The sequence below is a fragment of the Elephas maximus genome, chromosome 9, assembly GCF_024166365.1.
Source record: "Elephas maximus indicus isolate mEleMax1 chromosome 9, mEleMax1 primary haplotype, whole genome shotgun sequence".
NCBI lineage: Eukaryota > Metazoa > Chordata > Mammalia > Proboscidea > Elephantidae > Elephas > Elephas maximus.
The window spans coordinates 79,498,761-79,517,404 of NC_064827.1; the positions used below are offsets into that span (position 1 = coordinate 79,498,761).

Sequence of the window (18,644 nt, forward strand, 5' to 3'; positions counted from 1 at the left end):
TAAACATCTTTCTGGTATTGCCTGCTTTCAGCCAAGATCCATCTGACATCAGCAATGATATCCTTCCTTCCAGGTCCTCTTCTGAATCCTGCTTGAATTTCTGACAGTTCCCTGTCAATGCACTGCTGCAACCATTTTTTAATTATCTCAGCAAAATTTTACTTGCGTGTGATTTTAATGATATTGGTTGACAATTTCCTCATTCTGTTGGATCACCTTTGGAATGGGCGCAAATATGGATCTCTTCTAGTTGGTTGGCCAGGTAGCTGTCTTCCAAATCTCTAGTGCTGTGTCTGTTTGTTGAAACATCTCAATTGATATTCCATGAATTCCAGAAGGCTTGTTTTTTGCCAGTGACTTCAGTGCAGCTTGGACTTCTTGCTTCAGTACCATCAGTACTTGATCGTATGCTACCTCCTGAAATGGTTGAACGTTGACTAATTCTTTTTGGTACAGTGATGCTGTGTGTTCCTTCCATCTTCTTTTGATACTTCCTGTGTCATTCAATATTTTGCCCATAAAACCCACCCAGTGCTGTCTCCTTCAAATTTGTGCCTCGAGACTTGAATTTTTTCTTCAGTTCTCTCAGCTTAAGAAGTGCCAGGTGTGTTCTTCCCTTTTGGTTTTCTAACTCAAGGTCTTTGTACATTTCATTATAATACTTTGTCTTCTCCAGCCACCCTTGAAATCTTCAGTTCAGCTCTTTTACTTCATAATTTCTTCCATTCACTTTAGCTACTCTACATTCAAGAGCAAGTTTCAGAGTCTCTTTTGACGTCCATTTTGGTCTTTCTTTCCTGTCTTTTTAATAACCTTTTGCTTTCTTCGTGTATGATGTCCTTGATGTCATTCTACAATTCGTCTGGTCTTTAGTCATTAGTGTTCAGTGAGTCACATCTATTCTTGAGACAGTTTCTTGTGAACTTGTTATAATTTTCTTCAGCTTCAGCTTGAGCTTGTGTATGAACAGCTGATGGCCTGTTCTGCATCAGCCCCTGGCCTTATTCTGACTAATGATACCGAGCTTTTCCATCATCTTTTTCCACAGATGTAGTCAATTTGATTCGTACATTTTCCATCTGGTGAGGTCCACGTGTATAGTCACTGTTTATGTTGTTACAAAAAGGTATTTGCAATGAATAAGTCGTAGGTCTTAAAAAATTCTGTCACGTGATCTCCGGTGTCATTTCTATCACCAAGGCCGTATTTTCCAACTACAGATTCTTCTTCTTTGTTTCCAACTTCTGCGTTCCAATCACCCATAGTTATCAATACATCTTGATGGCATGTTTGATCAATTTTAGACTCCAGAAGTTGGTAAAAATCTTCTTCATCTTTGGCATGAGTGGTTGGTGCGTAAATTTGAACAATAGTCGTGTTAGTTGGTCTTCCTTATAGATGTTTGACCATTATCTTATCACTGACACCATTGTACTTCAGGATACCTCTGGACATGAGGGATCTGGAAATGTTCTTTTTGATGATGAATGTGACTCCATTCCTCTTCAATTTGTTTTTCCTGGCATTTTAGACCATATGATTGTCTAATTCAAAATGTCCGTTACCAGTCCATTTCACCACACTAATGCCTAGGGTATCGATTTTTATGCATTTCATTTCATTTTTAATGACTCCCAACTTTCCTAGATTCATACTTCCACGTTCCGATTATTCATGGATGTTTGCAGCTGTTTCTTCTCACTTTGAGTCATGCCACATCAGCAAATGAAGGCCCTGAAAGCTTGACCACATCCACGTCATTAAGGTCAACCTAGTTTGAGGAGGCAGCTCTTCCCCTGTTGTATTTTGAGTGCCTTCCAACCTGAGGGGCTCATCTTCCACACTATATCAGACAATGTTCTGCTGCTCTTCGTAAGGTTTTCCTGGCCAGTTTTTTTTTTTTTTAGAAATAGACCACTGGGTCCTTCTTTCTAGTCTGTCTTAGTCTGGAAGCTCAGCTGAAACCTGTCCGCCATAGGTGACCCTCCCGCTGTTTGAAATACCGGTGGCATAGCTTCCAGCATCACAGCAATATGTAAGCCCTCACAGTACGACAAACTGGCAGATGCATGGGGGATTCTCACTGAAACCTCCCCAAACCAAAAAAATAAAACCAAACCCACTGTCATCAAGTCAATTCTGACTCATAGCAACCCTGTAGGACAGTAGAACTGCCCTATAGGGTTTCCAAGGCTATAAATCTTTATGGAAGCAGACTGCAGTGTCTTTCTCTCTCAGAACGGCTGGTAGGTTTGAACCACAGACCTTTTGGTTAGCAGCTGAGTGCTTAGCTATTGTGCCACCAGGGCTCCTCTTAAACCTCCCAGCCTCCTAATAATTTTGTTACATCCATTACATAGAATAAGAAAACTGGGTCTTAGGGAGAGATCAGATTTTTTGCCAAGATTTTGCCCTAGAATTTGAACCCGAATCTGACTCCAGAGTTCTCAGTCTTAATCCCTCAATATATACCCTTCCAGCGTGCTAGGGGTGAGAAGCACCTGAACAGAGGTTAACCTTCCAGATCCAGGTTTGTCTTGGCTTTTTGTTGATCTGGGCAGTAACATCTAGATTTTTTGTTTGTTTGCTATGATAGATTGATTTTAAGCAAATGTAATATGCAGAGATGTACACAAATGCTAAAATTTTCATAAAGTGAACCGACTTTGTGTATCCATCACTCTGATAAACAATACTAACCCCTCTTTGCAAAGATAACCGCTGCCCTGACTTCTATCATCACAAATTAATTTGCCTGTTTTTAAACTATTTATAGATAGATTTGTATAGTTCATATACTCTTGTACCTGGCTTCTTTTATTCACCATTATGTTTGTGACAATCATCCATGTAGTATATCAACCCAATATAGCAGTTTATTAATTTCCATGTCTCTGTGGTATCCTGTTGTATGAACACACCACAACATAGCTATCCATTCTACTGCACATGGACACCTGAGTTGTTTCCTTAGTACTATGAACATCTTTGCATATCTTTTGGTCCACATATTTGGTGCATTTTTATTGTTTATATATCTTGAAATAGAGTTGTTGTGTCATCAGGTAGTATGCATAAGTTTAGCTTTGGTAGATGTTGCCAAATAGTAAAGTAGTTGTACAAATTTACACTCCCATCAGTGGTGTTTGACAGCTACAGTTGTCCTTGTCTCCTCATCATCACTTGGTATTCTTTTTAATTTTATCCATCTTGGTGGGAATGTAATAATATGTCACTTGTACCCTTGTTGGGTAAATTGAAAACAACCTTCAAGTTTAAATTAGGGGACTTAGTTATATCATGATATATACGTATAGTATAATAAATACATTGTGCCCATTCAAAATGATGTTTATAGATGTGTATTTTCTTAAATATTATAATTATAAAAGTAAAATATGTTCATAGTAAACACTGAAAAAGTTGAAAACACTACAGAAATGTGATATAGAAGTGAAGGTATCTGGTAATCCCATTTCTTAGAGGTGAGCGTTATTAACAGCCAATGCGTATTTTTCGTTGTTTTGTTTCCTGATACTAATGTATGTATTCAAACACATACACATCAATCCATCCCTTATTCTGCAGCTTACTTTTCTCAATCATATTTCATGGGCATCTTTTGAGGTCAGTTTATAGAGCTCTATCTCTTTCTTTTCAATTACTGCTTATTATTGTGTTGTATGGAGACACCACATTTGATTTTGTGCCATCTGCTAAGGTGAGCATTTGGGTTGTAGGAGGGTATTTATTAACTTGAGAAGAGCATTTTTTTAAAAATAAAATAACTACACACCTATAAAGATAAAAAAAATAGATACATAGTCATATATCAAAGCACTACACATTATGTTTTCTTTTTTCTTGGTCTTCATTTTCTTTAATGATTATGTATTGCTTTTGTAATAAGAAAAAAGAAAACACAGAAGTCATTTACTTGGGTTGGTCAAGTCTTACCCTGTTACCTCTCGAAGCAGTATCAAACCCACAGTTGGGTTTGACTAGGGGGCTTTCCTCCACTAGCCCTTTGAGTAGGAATTAAGCTGGGATGGCCGTGTAATCCAGAACTTTCCTGCTGGTTACTTACAAGCCACCTTTTCTAGGCAAGCTTTGCCCCAATGGAGGACAAACTCAATCAGGCGCACCTTGAGGTCCAACAGCTGAAGGCATCAGTTAAGAACTATGAGGGGATGATTGACAACTATAAGAGTCAGGTGAGTCAAATGCCTTGCCCCTCCCCCCCTTTAAGGGCAGCAGGTACCTCCTCCACTTTCAGGCTGGGAGGCTTCCACATGCCTATATTTGGAAGGTGTTTTTGACCAAAACTTGGCTCTGCGGGAGATGGCCTGATACATTGTTGTTTCTTAGGTGATGAAGACCAGATTGGAGGCTGATGAAGTGGCTGCCCAGCTGGAACGCTGTGACAAAGAGAACAAGATCCTTAAGGACGAGATGAACAAAGAGATTGAAGCGGTACTCCTCCCTTCCCTCCCCTGACAGAGCTATCACCTTGTTTGCCTTTGACCCTCCCTCATTCAGACACAAAGACTCATTTCCTTATTGGTGGTCTGGGGCACTCTACTGTGTGTGTGCTCTCTTCTTTTCTCTTGTCTCCTCTTTCTGCTGCATCTTTTTCCTTCTTTCTGCTCTTCATTTTCCTTTTAAAAAAAATCTCAAATCTACAGGGATTATAGATTTTAGGCATGCCTACTTTATTCTGTGTGGTGTCTTTATCCTGTGCCAACCAAAAATTATGCCTCCTGTCCCCTTCCCTGAAGAGTGTTTTTTGCCTAGAAGCAAAGGGATTGTGTTACGGCAACCCTGGAGACGGGTTGAGTCTAGGTTTGGTTACTAACTTGTTGCATGACCTTGGGCAAGTCACCCCTCTTTAGTTCTCAGTCTTCTTGTAAGTATAATAAGAGTACCTTCACCTTTGACATTTGATTTGGAAACCCTGTAGCATGATGATTGCATTCCAAGTGGCTTTAGAGGCAGACGAGATTTTAATTCTGGCTCTACCAGTTTCTAGCTGAGTGACCTTGGGCAAATGACTTTGTTCCCTTGATCCTCAGTTTCTTTATCTGTAAAATGGGGATAACAACACCTACTTTATGAATTAAATGAGCAGTTGCAGACAGCTCTTAGCTCAAGACCTGGATCCTGGTGCTTACTACATGGTTGCTGTTGTTATTCAGTGATTGAACGAGTGGCAAGCTCAAGTGTCAAGTCACACCCAGTTGTGTCCCCTTCAGAGAGCAGCTGGTTACTTGCTCAGTGGTCTACAGTGAGGACAGGCCAGACTCCTGCCTGTAGATTTTGAAGGATCCTCTTTTGGGGACTGAGGGCAGCCTTTCCCTAACTCCAAAGGACTCTGCCTGGCTCCACGAGCAGCCAGGCCCTTCCCAATGGTGGGCATTTCTCCCCTACTCTAGGCACGTCGGCAGTTCCAGTCCCAGCTGGCTGACCTGCAGCAGCTTCCTGACATCCTCAAGATCACGGAGGCTAAGCTGGCTGAGTGCCAGGACCAGCTGCAGGGCTACGAGAGGAAGAACATCGACCTCACAGCCATCATATCAGACCTGCGCAGCCGGGTAAGGGACTGGCAGAAAGGGTCCCATGAACTAGCCCGAGCAGGGACTCGCATACCAAGATGAGCTGCAGGCCCTCAAGGGAGGAATACTTCCTTTTTCTTGGCTGCCGCTTTCTGAAAGGAGTGAACTATCATCAGTGCTGTGAAATAAAAGTCTGGTGTGCCAAATGCCTCGTGTTTGCACATAGTGATTGTAGTCATCGGAGCCGTCACTCGTTTGGACTTTTGGGCCCTCCTGCTATTGCCTGCCTGAGTGCTCCAAGTCTCTGCTTGCCTCCTGCCTTCGCACCCTGCTGCTGTCCTCAACCACACACCCACACGTGCAAGACACCAGCTGACCCCAAACTATTGAGTTTTTTTTTCAGGTTTATCTCTTGCTTTAACAAAGCGTTTCTTATTCTTAACAGATCCATTGCCTGAGATTCTGTCCTGAAAGAGGGCTCCCTCTCCCAGAAGCAACCTGCTTCGGGTTACTAGTACCATGCCTACGCTGGCCAAGAAATTATCTGCCACTCATTTGCAGTGTGACCTTGGGCAAGGCCGTTCCCCTCTCTTGACCAGTGTCCTTGTAATAAGGATAAAAGTAGCTACAGTTGTTGAGTACCAGCTCTGTGCTTCACGTTGAATAAGCAGTTTACCAGCATTTTCTCATTTAATTCGCCCATTCTACAGAAAAGAGCTCAAGGCATAGAAGGGAAAAGTAATTTCCTAAGGTCGCAGAGCTAATAACATGAACGCCAGCTGTATCTGGTTCCCACACCCCTGCTCTCTGTACTCTGAAGTTGCCAGTCTTCTCTGTTGCATCTGAGCATTCTCAGGGCCTTTCGAGCTCTGATGGCTGAGGCTTCTCCTTAAAGCAGCCCTCTGGATGACTTCTCAAACTTGCCAGCCTAAAAGTATCAATAGATTTCCTGTTGCCTTGCCTGCACTTGTCTCCAGTTAGGGGAGGAGGAAATCAGCAGTATTAACAACGTAATTGGTAAAGACAGCAGCTCTGTGGGGGTGTCATGTGGGCCACCTAGGCTACATCTGCTTCTGCCTTCTTACGTCTGCCCCGGATCCCAGATGGGCCTTTATGTGGCCCCTCCTCATCAAGAAAGCATCATTGTGGTTCTTTAGGATCAACCCTTGCTTCTCTCAGGGCGGGAAAGCCTTCAGCCTTGGGAGTTGGGCCTAACATTTCCCTGCTCTGCTCTCTTCTCCAGGTTGTGCACTGACACTTGGACGCCTGCTGAGGGCAGTGTGCCTCTTTCCTGGGTGTGGATGACAGGTCATAGGGAAAAGGGAGGGCTGTACTGGGAAGTTCTTTCGTAAACCAGTCTATGTTCCTGTCATTTTAGATCGAACACCAGGGGGACAAGCTGGAGATGGCGAGAGAGAAACATCAGGCTTCCCAGAAGCAAAATAAACAGCTGAGTCTGAAGGTGGATGAACTGGAGAGGTTAGAGGCACTTGGTCCCATCTCTGTCCTCTTCCTAGGACCTGAGACTTTCAGCCACTTAGCTGCTTTGTGCTTAGTGTGCTGAAGTGTTTGAGGGACTCAAGGCCCTGGAAGGTACTAGGCAGACCTCAGAGGAGAAGCTGCCTCCATTTCAGTGGTAAGCATCATGGGAGAGAGAAAGGTGGTCTCTCAGCTTGAGGGAATGCCGCACAACAGTGTGATCAAGATCAGACCACCTCTAGGCATCAGAAAGACACACTTCATCCAAGCGGGGCCTGGCCTGCGTGGAGCAGCCAGTACACTGTGCTAGGGGGCATTTCTCCCTCATTCTGCTCTTTGTTTCCAATCGTCCCTCCCTGATACCTTTTTGGTCTGAGTCTTCTGTTACTAAGGACTGTTGGAGCCAATCAGAGGTGAAGAGTTCACCTGTTCGGATCAGAAGCCCTGGCCTTGAGTCCCACCTCTGCCACTTAACCTGCTTTGTGACCTTGAGCAAATCATTTAACCCATTTGAACCTCAGTTTCCTCATCTTGAGAAAGGGACCAAGATAGGGGTAATAATCTAGCTTATTGTGAGTCTTCAAAATAATGCCTCGTAGAGACATGGAGAAATGTTCAATATATGCTAGCTGGTATTATTCCGATTGTAAATATGAGGAAACTAAGGCTTAGAGAGAGAGTGACTTGCCCAAGGTCACACAGCTGTACCTGGCAAAGTTGCGACTTAGACCAGTGACTGCCTTCCTTCAAAGTTTGTGGTAGCCTCTGTAAAATGCAATCTGGAGACCCCTGGCAGTGGTCTGGCCTTAATTTCAGAAATGAAGGGCCTGAGGTGGTAGGAGGCTGTAACTGCCCCGGCTGGTGGACTAGTGCATCTGAAGGCAGGGACTTGAACCAGGTGGTCTCTTTCTGGGCTCCACCTCTACTCTGCTATGCTGGTCTTGAGGATGCAGACAGATTCAGCAGAGCTTACAGAGCTCCTTCAATTGGAAGGTGCTGTGGAAGTGCGTCAGAATGGTCACTGCTGCTCCATGGCCAGTCACATGAGATGTTGAGAGGTCCAGCTGGAGCCCTTTTGCTGAGGGAGGCAGCAGCGAACAGTAGAATTTGAAAGCATGGGTTTCGGAGACAGACTTGCCACCTGTGCTGACCTCGGGCCAATGACATCACCTCTCTGAGGCTCAGTTTCTTCAGTAAAATGGGGGTAATAACGGTACCCACCTCCTTGAGCTGCACATTGCTGTATTACATGTGATGATACGCATGCTTAGCACAGCCCACGTCAGTGCTGCCTGCTTTTCCCACTTTTCCCACTGCACTCTAACCAGCTTTTCCAGTTGCACAGTTCCTTGGTCTTCTTGGTGATCTGCAGATCTCTTTGGCCTATTCCTCTGGCTCCTTGGAGATTCTTGGCACGATGAAAGCCCCGATCCAGGAGTGGCTGACAGCCCCCTGGTGGGGGTGGAACAGGACAGGTGGGGGTATGAGGAGATCTAATTGACTGCTTTCACCTAGGAAACTGGAGGCGACTAGTGCCCAGAACATCGAGTTCCTACAGGTGATTGCCAAGAGGGAGGAGGCAATCCACCAGTCCCAGCTACGGCTGGAGGAGAAAACTCGGGAATGTGGGACCCTGGCAAGGCAGTTGGAGAGTGCCATTGAAGATGCTAGGAGGCAGGTCAGTCTCAGTTCCATTACTACCTAGCTCTGTGTCCTGGGGCAAATCACCTAACCTCTCTGAGCCTATTTCACCATCAGAAACACAGGCATAATCATAGTACCTGCCTCATAAGTTTGTCGGATGAATGAGATGAGTAATTACTGTAGAGGGCTTAGCACCTTATTCCTGACGATTGTGATTTAATTGTTGCTCACTTGGGATTCAGGCAGGTTCCTCACATCTTAGGTGATGACTCGTGGGGCATTAGGAAAGGGCAGGTAAAGCTGGGTTGCAGAAGTAGTCCCTTTAGTTTGCTCCTACCCTGAGGCTCCAGGGGCTCTGAGCTGATGTGCAGATGCTGTCGGTGAGACCCAATAGTGGAAGTGGCCCAGCGTTCTCTTTGCCAGATATCCTCTGTGTCCTCTGCAGGTGGAACAAACCAAGGAGCATGCAGTCTCCAAGGAGCGAGCAGCTCAGAACAAAATCCTGGACCTGGAGACCCAGCTGAGCAGGACCAAAACAGAATTAAGCCAGCTGCGGCGGAGCCGTGATGATGTGAGTGGGCAGGGGAGGAAAGAGAAGAGAGAGTGAGATTTTAGTCTTCCTTGGTGCCCGCAGGGCAAGGTGGTAGTGGTGTTGCTTTAATGAATATGACATGGCACTTTCCCATCCCTTAATGATATCTTGGGCAGATACCCCTCCCCCTGTTTTAAACAATTTTATTAAGGTAGCTTTTACATACTGTAAAATTCACTCATTCAAATTGAACAATTCAGTCTTTTTTAGTGTATTTACAGAGTCGTGAAGTTATCACCACCATCTTAGGTTCAGAACGTTTTCAAAAACAAACTCTGTACTCATTTAGCCACGTTCTCCTCCCACAGCCCCTGGGAACCATTAATAAATTCTCTATGGATTTGTCTATTCTGGACATTTTACATAAATGGAATCATACAATATGTGGTTTTTTGACTGGCTTCTTTCGCTTAGAATGATGTTTTTAAGGTTCATCCATGTTGCTGCATCAGAACTTCCCTTTTTTTAAACTGTCACGTAATATATGGATATACCACTTTGTGTTTATCCATTCAGCAGTTGATGGACATTTGGGTTGTTTCCTCTTTTTGGCTATTACAAGTAATGCTGCCATAAATAATGCTGCCATGAACTGTTTTGTACAAGTTTTTGTGTGGACATATTTTTCATTTCTCTTGGTTATATACCTAAACCCAACCAAACCCAAGGTCATTGCCGTTGAGCCAACACTGACTCATAGCAACCCTATAGGACAGAGTAGAACTGCCCCATAGGGTTTCCAAGGATTAGCCGGTGGATTTGAACTGCTGACCTTTTGGTTAGCAGCCAAGTTCTTAACCACTGAGCAACCAGGGCCCCGGTTATGTATCTAGGAGAGGTTATATACCTAGCAAGGTCATATGAAACTATGTTTAACTTTTTTGAGGCGCTCTCTGTTTTCCAAAGTAGCTTCATCATTTTATGTTCCCAATAACAGTGTATGAGGATTTTAGTTACTCCATATTCTGGACAATACTGGCTTTCCATTATTTATTTATTATTATTTTTTTTATAATAGCCACCCTAGTGGGTATGAAATGGTATCTCATTGTGGTTTTGATTTGCATTTTCTGTAATGACTTACGATGTTAAGCATCTTGCTGGCCATTTGCATACCTTCTTTGGAGAAATGTTTATTCAAATCCTTTGCCCATTTTACAGTTGGGTTGTTTTTCTTTTTATTGTTGAATTTTAAGTGTTTTTGTTTATTCTGAATACAAGCTCTTATCAGATAAATGATTTGCAAATATTTTCCCCCATTCTGTGGGTTGTCTTTTTACTTTCTTGATGGTGTACTTTGAAGCACAAACATTTTTAATTTTGATGAAGTGCAATTTATTTTTTCTTTTGTCTCCTGTACTTTTGTTGTCACATCTAAGAAATCATTTCTTAACTCAAGATTATGAGATTATTCTTTCTTCTAAAAGTTTTACAGTTTTAGCACTTGCAGTTGGGTCTGTGATCAAGTTCGAGTTAATTTTTGCATAGGGTGTGCGGTAAGGGTCCTGCTCCCTTCTTTTTTGTTTGGATAACCAGTTGTCTCAGCACCATTTGTTGAAAAGACTATTATTTTTCCTTTGAATTGCGTTGGCACTCTTATTAAATATCAGTTGACCATAAATGTAAGGGTTTATTTCTAAAATCTCAAATTTATTCCATTGATACATATGTCTGTCTTTATGCCAGTACCACATGTAGTAAGTTTTGAAATTGGGAAGTATGAATCCTCTGGTTTTGTTTCTCTTTCTTCATGATTGTTTGGCTATTTTGGGTCCCTTGCATTTACATAGGAATTTTAGGATCTACTCATCAATTTCTGCGAATGAGCCAGCTGAGATTTTGCTAGAGATTGTGTTGTCTCTAGATTAGTTTGGAGAGTATTGTCATCTTAACAACTTTGTCTTCTAATTGATGAACATAGAATGTTTTTCCATTTATCTAGGTCTTTAATTTCTTTCAATGTTTTATAGTTTTCAGAGCATAAGTCTACTGCTTTTGTTGAATTTATCCCTAAGTATTTTATTCTTTTGATGCTATTTTAAGATTCCATATGTTTGATCAGTTTGATTTCATTTCCTCCCTTCACCTTAGCTTAGGCTTGACCTGAGGCTTAAGAGATCTGCATGGGGGAGGGCCTTTGGTCCATTCTTCCTTTTCCTGTTTCCTTTGGCTGTAGGTCTTCTTTTGGGTTCTGGAAGGAGAGAAAAGAAAGGGGGCCAACATGTCTGTATTTTGCTGGGCCTACAGTTCACCCTCTCCGGTGGTACCCCCCATCTGTCAGTTTATTGTACTGTGGGGCCTGTGTGTCTCTGTGGTGCTGGAAGCTATGCCACCAGTATTCAAATACCAGCAGGGTCACCTATGGCAGACAGGTTTCAGCTGAGCTTCCAGACTAAAGACAGACTAGGAAGAAGGACCTGGTGGTCTACTTCGGAAAAGAATTAGCCAGTGAAAACCTTATGAAATAGCAGCGGAACATTGTCTGATATAGTGCTGAAAGATGAGCCCCTTAGGTTGGCAGGCACTTAAAATACGACTGGGGAAGAGCTGCCTCCTCAAAGTAGAGTCGACCTTAATGACGTGGATGAGGTCAAGCTTTTGGGACCTTCATTTGCTGATGTGGCACGACTCAAAACGAAAAGAAACAGCTGCAAACATCCATTAATAATCAGAACCTGGAATGTACGAAGTATGAATCTAGGAAAACTGGAAATCAAAATGAAAATCAAAAATGAAATGGAACACATAAACATCGATATCCTAGACACTAGTGAGCTGAAATGGACTGGTGTTGGTTGTTTTAAATCAGACAATCATATGGTCTACTATGCTGGGAATGACAGCTTGAAGAGGAATGGCATTGTGTTCATTGTCAAAAAGAAAATTTCAAGATCCTGAAGTATAACGCTGTCAGTGATAATATCCATACACCTACAAGGAAGACCAGTTAATATGACTATTATTCAAATTTACTCACCAACCACTAAGGCCAAAGATGAAGAAATTGAAGATTTTTGCCAACTTTTGAAGTTTGAAGTTGATCAAACATGCAATCAGGATGCATTGGTAATTACTAGTGATTAGAATTCAAAAGTTCGAAACAAAGAAGAAGGGTCAGTAGTTGGAAAATATGGCCTTGGTGATTGAATATTGCAAGTCCAACGACTTCATTGTAAATACCTTTTTTCAATAACATAAACAGCGACTATACACATGGACCACGCCAGATGGAATACACAGGAATCAAATTGACAACATCTCTGGAGAAAGACGATGGAAAAACTCAATACCCTCAGTCAGAACAAGGCCAGGGGCTGACTGTGGAATAGACCATCAATTACTATATGGAAGTTCAAGTTGAAACTGAAGAAAATTAGAAGAAGTCCACGAGAGCCAAAGTACAACCCTGAGTACATCCCACCTGAATTTAGAGACCATCTCAAGAATAGATGCACTGAACACTAATGACTGAAGACCAGATAAGTTTTGGAATGACATTAAGGACATCGTATGTGAAGAAAGCAAGAGGTCATTAAAAAGACAGGAGAGAAAGAAAAGACCTAAGTGGATACCAGAGGAGACTCTGAAACTTGCTCTTGAATGTCACGTAGCTAAAGCAAAAGGAAAAAAAACGAAGTAAAAGAACTGAACAGAAGATTTCAAAGGGCAGCTCGAGAAGGCAAAGTATTATAGTGACATACACAAAGAGCTGGAGGTAAAAAAACAAAAAGGAAAGAACACGCTTAGCATTTCTCAAACTGAAAGAGCTGAAGAAAAAATTCAAGCCTCGAGTTGTAATACTGAAGGATTCTACAGGGAAAATATTAAACACAGGGAGCATCAAAAGAAGATGGAAGGAATACACAGAGCCGCTATACCAAAAAGAATTGGTCGATATTCAGCCATTTCAGGAGGTAACATATGATCAAGAACCAATGGTATTGAAGGAAGAAGTCCAAGCTGCACTGAAGGCAGTGACAAAAAACAAGGCTCCAGGAATTGAGGGAATACCAATTGAGATGTTTCAGCCAACAGGTGCACTGCTGGAAGTGCTCAGTCGTCTATGCCAAGAAATCTGGAAGACAGCTGCCTGGCCAACCGACTGGAAGATATCCATATATATGCCTATTTCCAAGAAAAGTGATACCACTGAATATGAAAATTATTGAACAATATCATTAATATCACGTGCAAGCAAAATTTTGCTGAAGATCATTCAAAAGGAGTTGCAGCAGCAAATAAACAGAGAACTGGCAGAAATTCAAGCCAGATTTAGAAGAGGACGTGGAACCAGGGATATCATTGCTGATGTCAGATGGGTCCTGGCTGAAAGCAGAGAATACCAGAAGGATGTTTACCTGAGTTTTATTAACTATGCTAAGGCATTTGACTGTGTGGCTCATAACATATTATGGATAACATTGCAGATTATGGGAATTCTGGAACACTTAATTGTGCTCATGAGAAAACTGTACATGGATCAAGAGGCAGTCATTCAGACAGAACAAGGGGATAACCAATTGGTTTAAAGTCAGGAAAGGTGTGTGTCAGGGTTGTATCCTTTCACCATACCTATTCAATCTGTATGCTGAGCAAACAATCTGAGAAGCTGGACTATATGAAGAAGAATGGGGGCATCAGAATTAGAGGAAGACTCATTAACAACCTGCATTATGCAGATGACACAACCTTGTTTGCTGAAAGTAAAGGACTTGAAACACTTACTGATGAAGATCAAAGACCACAACCTTCAGTATGGATTACACCTCAACATAAAGAAAACAAAAATCCTCACAACTGAACCAATAAGCAGCATCATGATAAATGGAGAAAAGATTGAGGTTGTCAAGGATTTCATTTTACTTTGATCCACAATTAACACCTGTGGAAGCAGCAGTCAGGAAATCAAAAGATGTGTTGCATTGGGCAAATCAACTACAAAAGACCTCTTTGAAGTGTTTAAAAGCAAAGATGTCACCTTGAGGACTAAGGTGCCCCTGACTCAAGCCATGGTGTTTTCAATCACCTCATATGCATTTGAAACCTGGGCAGTTAATAAGGAAGACCGGAGAAGAATTGACGCCTTCGAATTGTATTGATGAAGAATATTGAATATACCATTGCCTGCCAAAAGAACAAACAAATCTGTCTTGGAAGACGTACAACCAGAATGCTCCTTAGAAGCAAGAATGGCGATACTATGTCTCACATACTTTGGACATCTCATCAGGCGGGATCAGTCCCTGGAGAAGGACATCATACTTGGTAAAGCAGAGGGTCAGTGAAAAAGAAGACCCTCAACGAGACGGACTGACACAGTGGCTGCAACAATGGGCTCAAGGATAGCAACAATTGTGAGGATGGCACAGGACCGGATAGTGTTTCATTCTGTTGTGCCTAGGGTCGCTATGAGTCGCAACTGACTTACGGCACCTAACAACAACAGTGGTACCACTGACTGGTATTGATGCCCTTTGTATGGCTGAGCTCCTTGGGGGCTCGGCAGAGCCTCCGTGCTCCACAGTGCCCTGCTGTGGGAGACTCAACTCAGAGCTGATTATCTCTTTAGCTCCTGGCCCTCTGGTGTTACTCTCTCAGCTTGTCCTGATGGGCTTCCTGGCAGGCCAGTTTTTCACATTGTTCTTTCATAATGTCATTGCCATAATGATTATTAGGAATTTGGGTGTTTTAAGTGGGCTGAGTACTAAAGTTGTATGCCCATTTTACGAATACAGAAACTTGTGTCTTAGAGAACCCAGGCAGTATGACTGCACAGTTTACATTAATCATGACGATATAACTTCTCATTCAACCAGTATTCACTGAATCTTGTTTACCCTGGTCTTTACCTTTTTGCCTCTGAGAGAGGCTCCTTTGAGATTCTGATGAAGGCCATGGTACTTACTATCCGCCCCCCCCCGCCCTTTGCAAATATCCAAACATCTCCAGTTTTGTATATAATTTCAGGGCATTACATACCTCAGATTAAAGGCCCCTGGTAGGCCGGGCACTGAGGAATGTGGAGATCAGAGGTGAAAAAACCCAGTGTCTATGGGGAAAGACAGAAAAGTGAAACTGATCATTCCAGTCAGTGGATTAATGCTGTCATAGGGAGAAGGGACTGACCTCTGCCTGCACTCCCTGTACCTGACCCATGCTTTCACTGTTTCTCCTCTTAGGCAGACCGCCGCTACCAGAGCCGGCTGCAAGACCTGAAAGATCGCCTGGAGCAGTCAGAGAGCACCAATCGCAGCATGCAGAACTATGTCCAGTTCCTCAAGTCGTCATATGCCAATGTGTTTGGGGATGGCCCCTACACTACCTACCTGACCAGCTCTCCCATCCGCTCCCGATCTCCTCCTGCCTGAGGCTACCTGTCTTGGACCAGGAGTCGTAACTGTTGCCATGGACAGTATGGAGTTGCCAAGCCATATCTGGAAAGCCTGTTGGTTTTCCCCTCTCTTCCAGTGATGAAATGTGTTCAGGGTCTTGTCCTTAGCTACTGGCTCCAGAAAAGTCCCTAAAGCAACATGGGGATGAAGCAGTTCTTCATGACCCCACTTGGTTCTCTCTTCCCTGATACAGTCACCTGATGGAAGTTTTTAAATTACCGTGACAGGCCTTAAATTTACTCCTCTAGTGTACCAGATTTCAACTCACCATGACCTTGGTCATTCCTTTCCCCAGAGAATGTTTGGACTGAGCCTGTTCTTCCAGTCTCCTTATAGCCCTCCCCTCTTGAGGAATCTCCTTCTTCCTGGGTTTCCTCTGACTTGAATCAGTAGGAGCTGTTAGCCAGAGGTCTGCCTTCCTCCTCATTCCTTCTATCCCTCCTGGGCTATGAGCATCTTCAGTTGCTGTATTTCTTATTTCAATGGTGTGTTTTTCCCAAGGCTCCCTTCCCAAGCTCAGTGGCAACCTCTCATGCCTAAGAGTTTCCTTGAGGTCACTTGCCCACAAGCACTTCACAAGAGATACTCTAGGGCTCATGTCCTATTGGACTTTAAAAGTATAACCCCAATCTGATTGATTTTTTTGTTTTTCTTTTCCTGGTTTGTATCTAAGGAATGCATTTGTTCTTGAAAAATTTGTGTTTTACAAAAAGCTTTTATAACCAGTATTTAAGGCTGTATTGGATGATTTCCATTACATACCCCATCTCTTTTCTAAAAATGATAAATAAAACTCCAGGAATCCTTTCATAAAGTGCTGTACGTGAGCCAGTACACATTTTTAAAATAGTTGGTACATGGAACATTAGGTTTTTCATTTCACTTTGGCCCATGTTGGTTCTTTGTCCTTTGTGTGCTTTCACGTTATAATCCTATGAGATGTCTGGAGGAAACAAACTGTAAGGTATTGCTCAGTGTTTTGAGGCAGACCACTTTAGCTGTTAGGGGGAGGTAAGATGTATATATATTACTTATATTTAAAGAATGTTAACTGGTTTCTGAAAGTTAAGGTTATGGGCCATTTTTGTTCTCTTCATACTTCGTGTTTAAAACAAAGAAAGAAAAACTTTTTTTTTTTTTAAACAAAGAACAAATTTGGTGCTGCTGTGCTCAACTCTAACCTTTCCTTTCTAGCTGGTTTCGGCCTTCTGGGTGATCCAGTCATGTCCTCTCTTGTAACTCTAACCCAAGTCCAAAACTCTAGAGAATCCTTCTTGTGTGCTTGATGGCAATGGATGCCATTCAGATAACTGGATTTCATAGACCATAAAAATCCCTTTGCCCCCCAATTTTGGGAATATTTAGAGTTTTCTTTTTTTTTTTTTAACTTAGCCAAGGAAAAGCATTTAAAAAGCAATCTATCAGCTATCATTGCCACAAAATCAAGCCCATTTTCACACCCTTAAGGTAAATGGACTTAAACTTACAATATCTGAAAGTTCTTCCCAAGAAAAGATAGTTGGCAAACTTAACACAAACATGCGTACGTACCTGTGTAACTCATTTTTCCCTACTGGTGAACACCTTCTCAAAGGCATTGGTGTATGACTCTGTGTGGGAAACACCTCTCTTGGAGTCTATTGCTGGGACTCTTCTCAAGACATTCTATTTTTCTTTGTAAAATATTTTGTCACAAAAAGTCCAAGGAGTTTGTAAAATATAGGAGAAGAATAAAAAATGTTTATATTGCTTCAAACTCCAGAGAGAAGCCTTCCTACCTCAAACTGAGAGCCCATAAAATGTGGTGCGTAATAGAAGGGTCAGAATGGGTGGGTTCCAAGTTTAAAAAGCTGACTCTTGGTAGTTGTGAATTTATTTTATTTTTATTGAGATATAAAATAAACTCAAAGTGTACAATTCAGTAGTTTTTAGTGTATTCAAAGTTGTACAACCATCACCACAATCTAATTCCAGAACTTTTTCATAACCCCCAAAACAAACTCTCTTACCCGTTAGCTGTCACTCCCTATTTTCCTCTCCCCCCAATCTCTGACAACTGCTAATCTACTTTGTCTCTATGGATTTGCCTATTCTAGACATTTCACATAAATGGAATAATAAAATACGTGGACTTTTGTGACTGCTTTCACTAATGTTTTCAAGGTTCATTGTTGTAGCGTGTATCGGTATGTCATTCCTGTTTATGGCAGAATAATATCCCATTGTATGGATAATACCACATTTTGTTTATCCATTCATCAATTGATAGACATTTGGGTGGTTTCCATTTTTTGGCTAGTATGAATAATTGTTATAAACATTCGTTTACAAGTTTTTGTGTGGGTGTATTCATTTCTCTTGGGTATATACCTAGGAGTGAAATTGCTGGCTCATATGGTAACAATGGGTAACGTCTTGAGGCACTGCCAGACTTTTCCACAGAGATTGCACCCTCATACACTTTCACCAGCTTTGCCTGGGGGGAGCGAGGGGTTCCAATATCTCCACATCCGGGTCAACAACACTGGATCTTATACAACACCGAGCTAGTGCTCAGACGTGAGAGCGTGAGCAGCACACACTGCTGGGGGCGGGGCACGCAGCAGTTAGTAAAGGGGATTCCGGTCTCGCGCCCCGGAAGCGGAAGCGAATGTCCGTTTCCGGGCGGCTGATTCGAGGGCTGACTTACAAGCCGCTCCTCAGAGGGGCTGCATCCTGTAGGGTCATGCCCTCCGAAGGCCGATGCTGGGAGACCCTGCAGGCGCTGCGCAGTTCCGACAAAGGCCGCCTCTCCTACCACCGTGACTGGCTGCTGCAAGGCGAGGTAAGCAGATGGCCCGTTATGGGGTAGGACCTTTCGCCGCTCGAGACACCCCCCCGCCTCGAGCGGGACCCAGGTCTTCTCAGCTCTCGGCACACCCTGCCCCGCGGGTCCCGTGAGTTTTGTCTAACAATTCTGCGTTTGTTTCTTGACTCCGGTGTGTG

General features: G+C 42.8%; 2 protein-coding genes across 8 annotated transcripts in view; both read left to right on the forward strand.

The window, feature by feature from the left end:
• Window positions 1-17,812, forward strand: part of ODF2 (outer dense fiber of sperm tails 2) — a 40,616-nt gene extending 22,804 nt beyond the window's left edge. For 5 of the 6 annotated variants that reach the window (XM_049895894.1, XM_049895895.1, XM_049895896.1 and 2 more), the window contains 7 exons: window positions 4,104-4,214; window positions 4,369-4,473; window positions 5,433-5,591; window positions 6,931-7,031; window positions 8,547-8,709; window positions 9,121-9,246; window positions 15,447-17,812. In XM_049895894.1, the coding sequence (XP_049751851.1) occupies window positions 4,104-4,214; window positions 4,369-4,473; window positions 5,433-5,591; window positions 6,931-7,031; window positions 8,547-8,709; window positions 9,121-9,246; window positions 15,447-15,635 (954 nt within the window). In that variant the 3' untranslated portion in view covers window positions 15,636-17,812. The remainder of the gene's footprint in view (window positions 1-4,103; window positions 4,215-4,368; window positions 4,474-5,432; window positions 5,592-6,930; window positions 7,032-8,546; window positions 8,710-9,120; window positions 9,247-15,446) is intronic. The other variant, XM_049895897.1, reaches the window with a different exon arrangement.
• A 498-nt stretch (window positions 17,813-18,310) lies between these two features.
• GLE1 (GLE1 RNA export mediator) overlaps window positions 18,311-18,644 on the forward strand; it is a 43,523-nt gene continuing 43,189 nt past the window's right edge. For both annotated transcript variants that reach the window (XM_049896085.1, XM_049896083.1), the window contains exon 1: window positions 18,311-18,483. In XM_049896085.1, coding sequence (XP_049752042.1) covers window positions 18,385-18,483 — 99 coding nt within the window. In that variant the 5' untranslated portion in view covers window positions 18,311-18,384. The remainder of the gene's footprint in view (window positions 18,484-18,644) is intronic.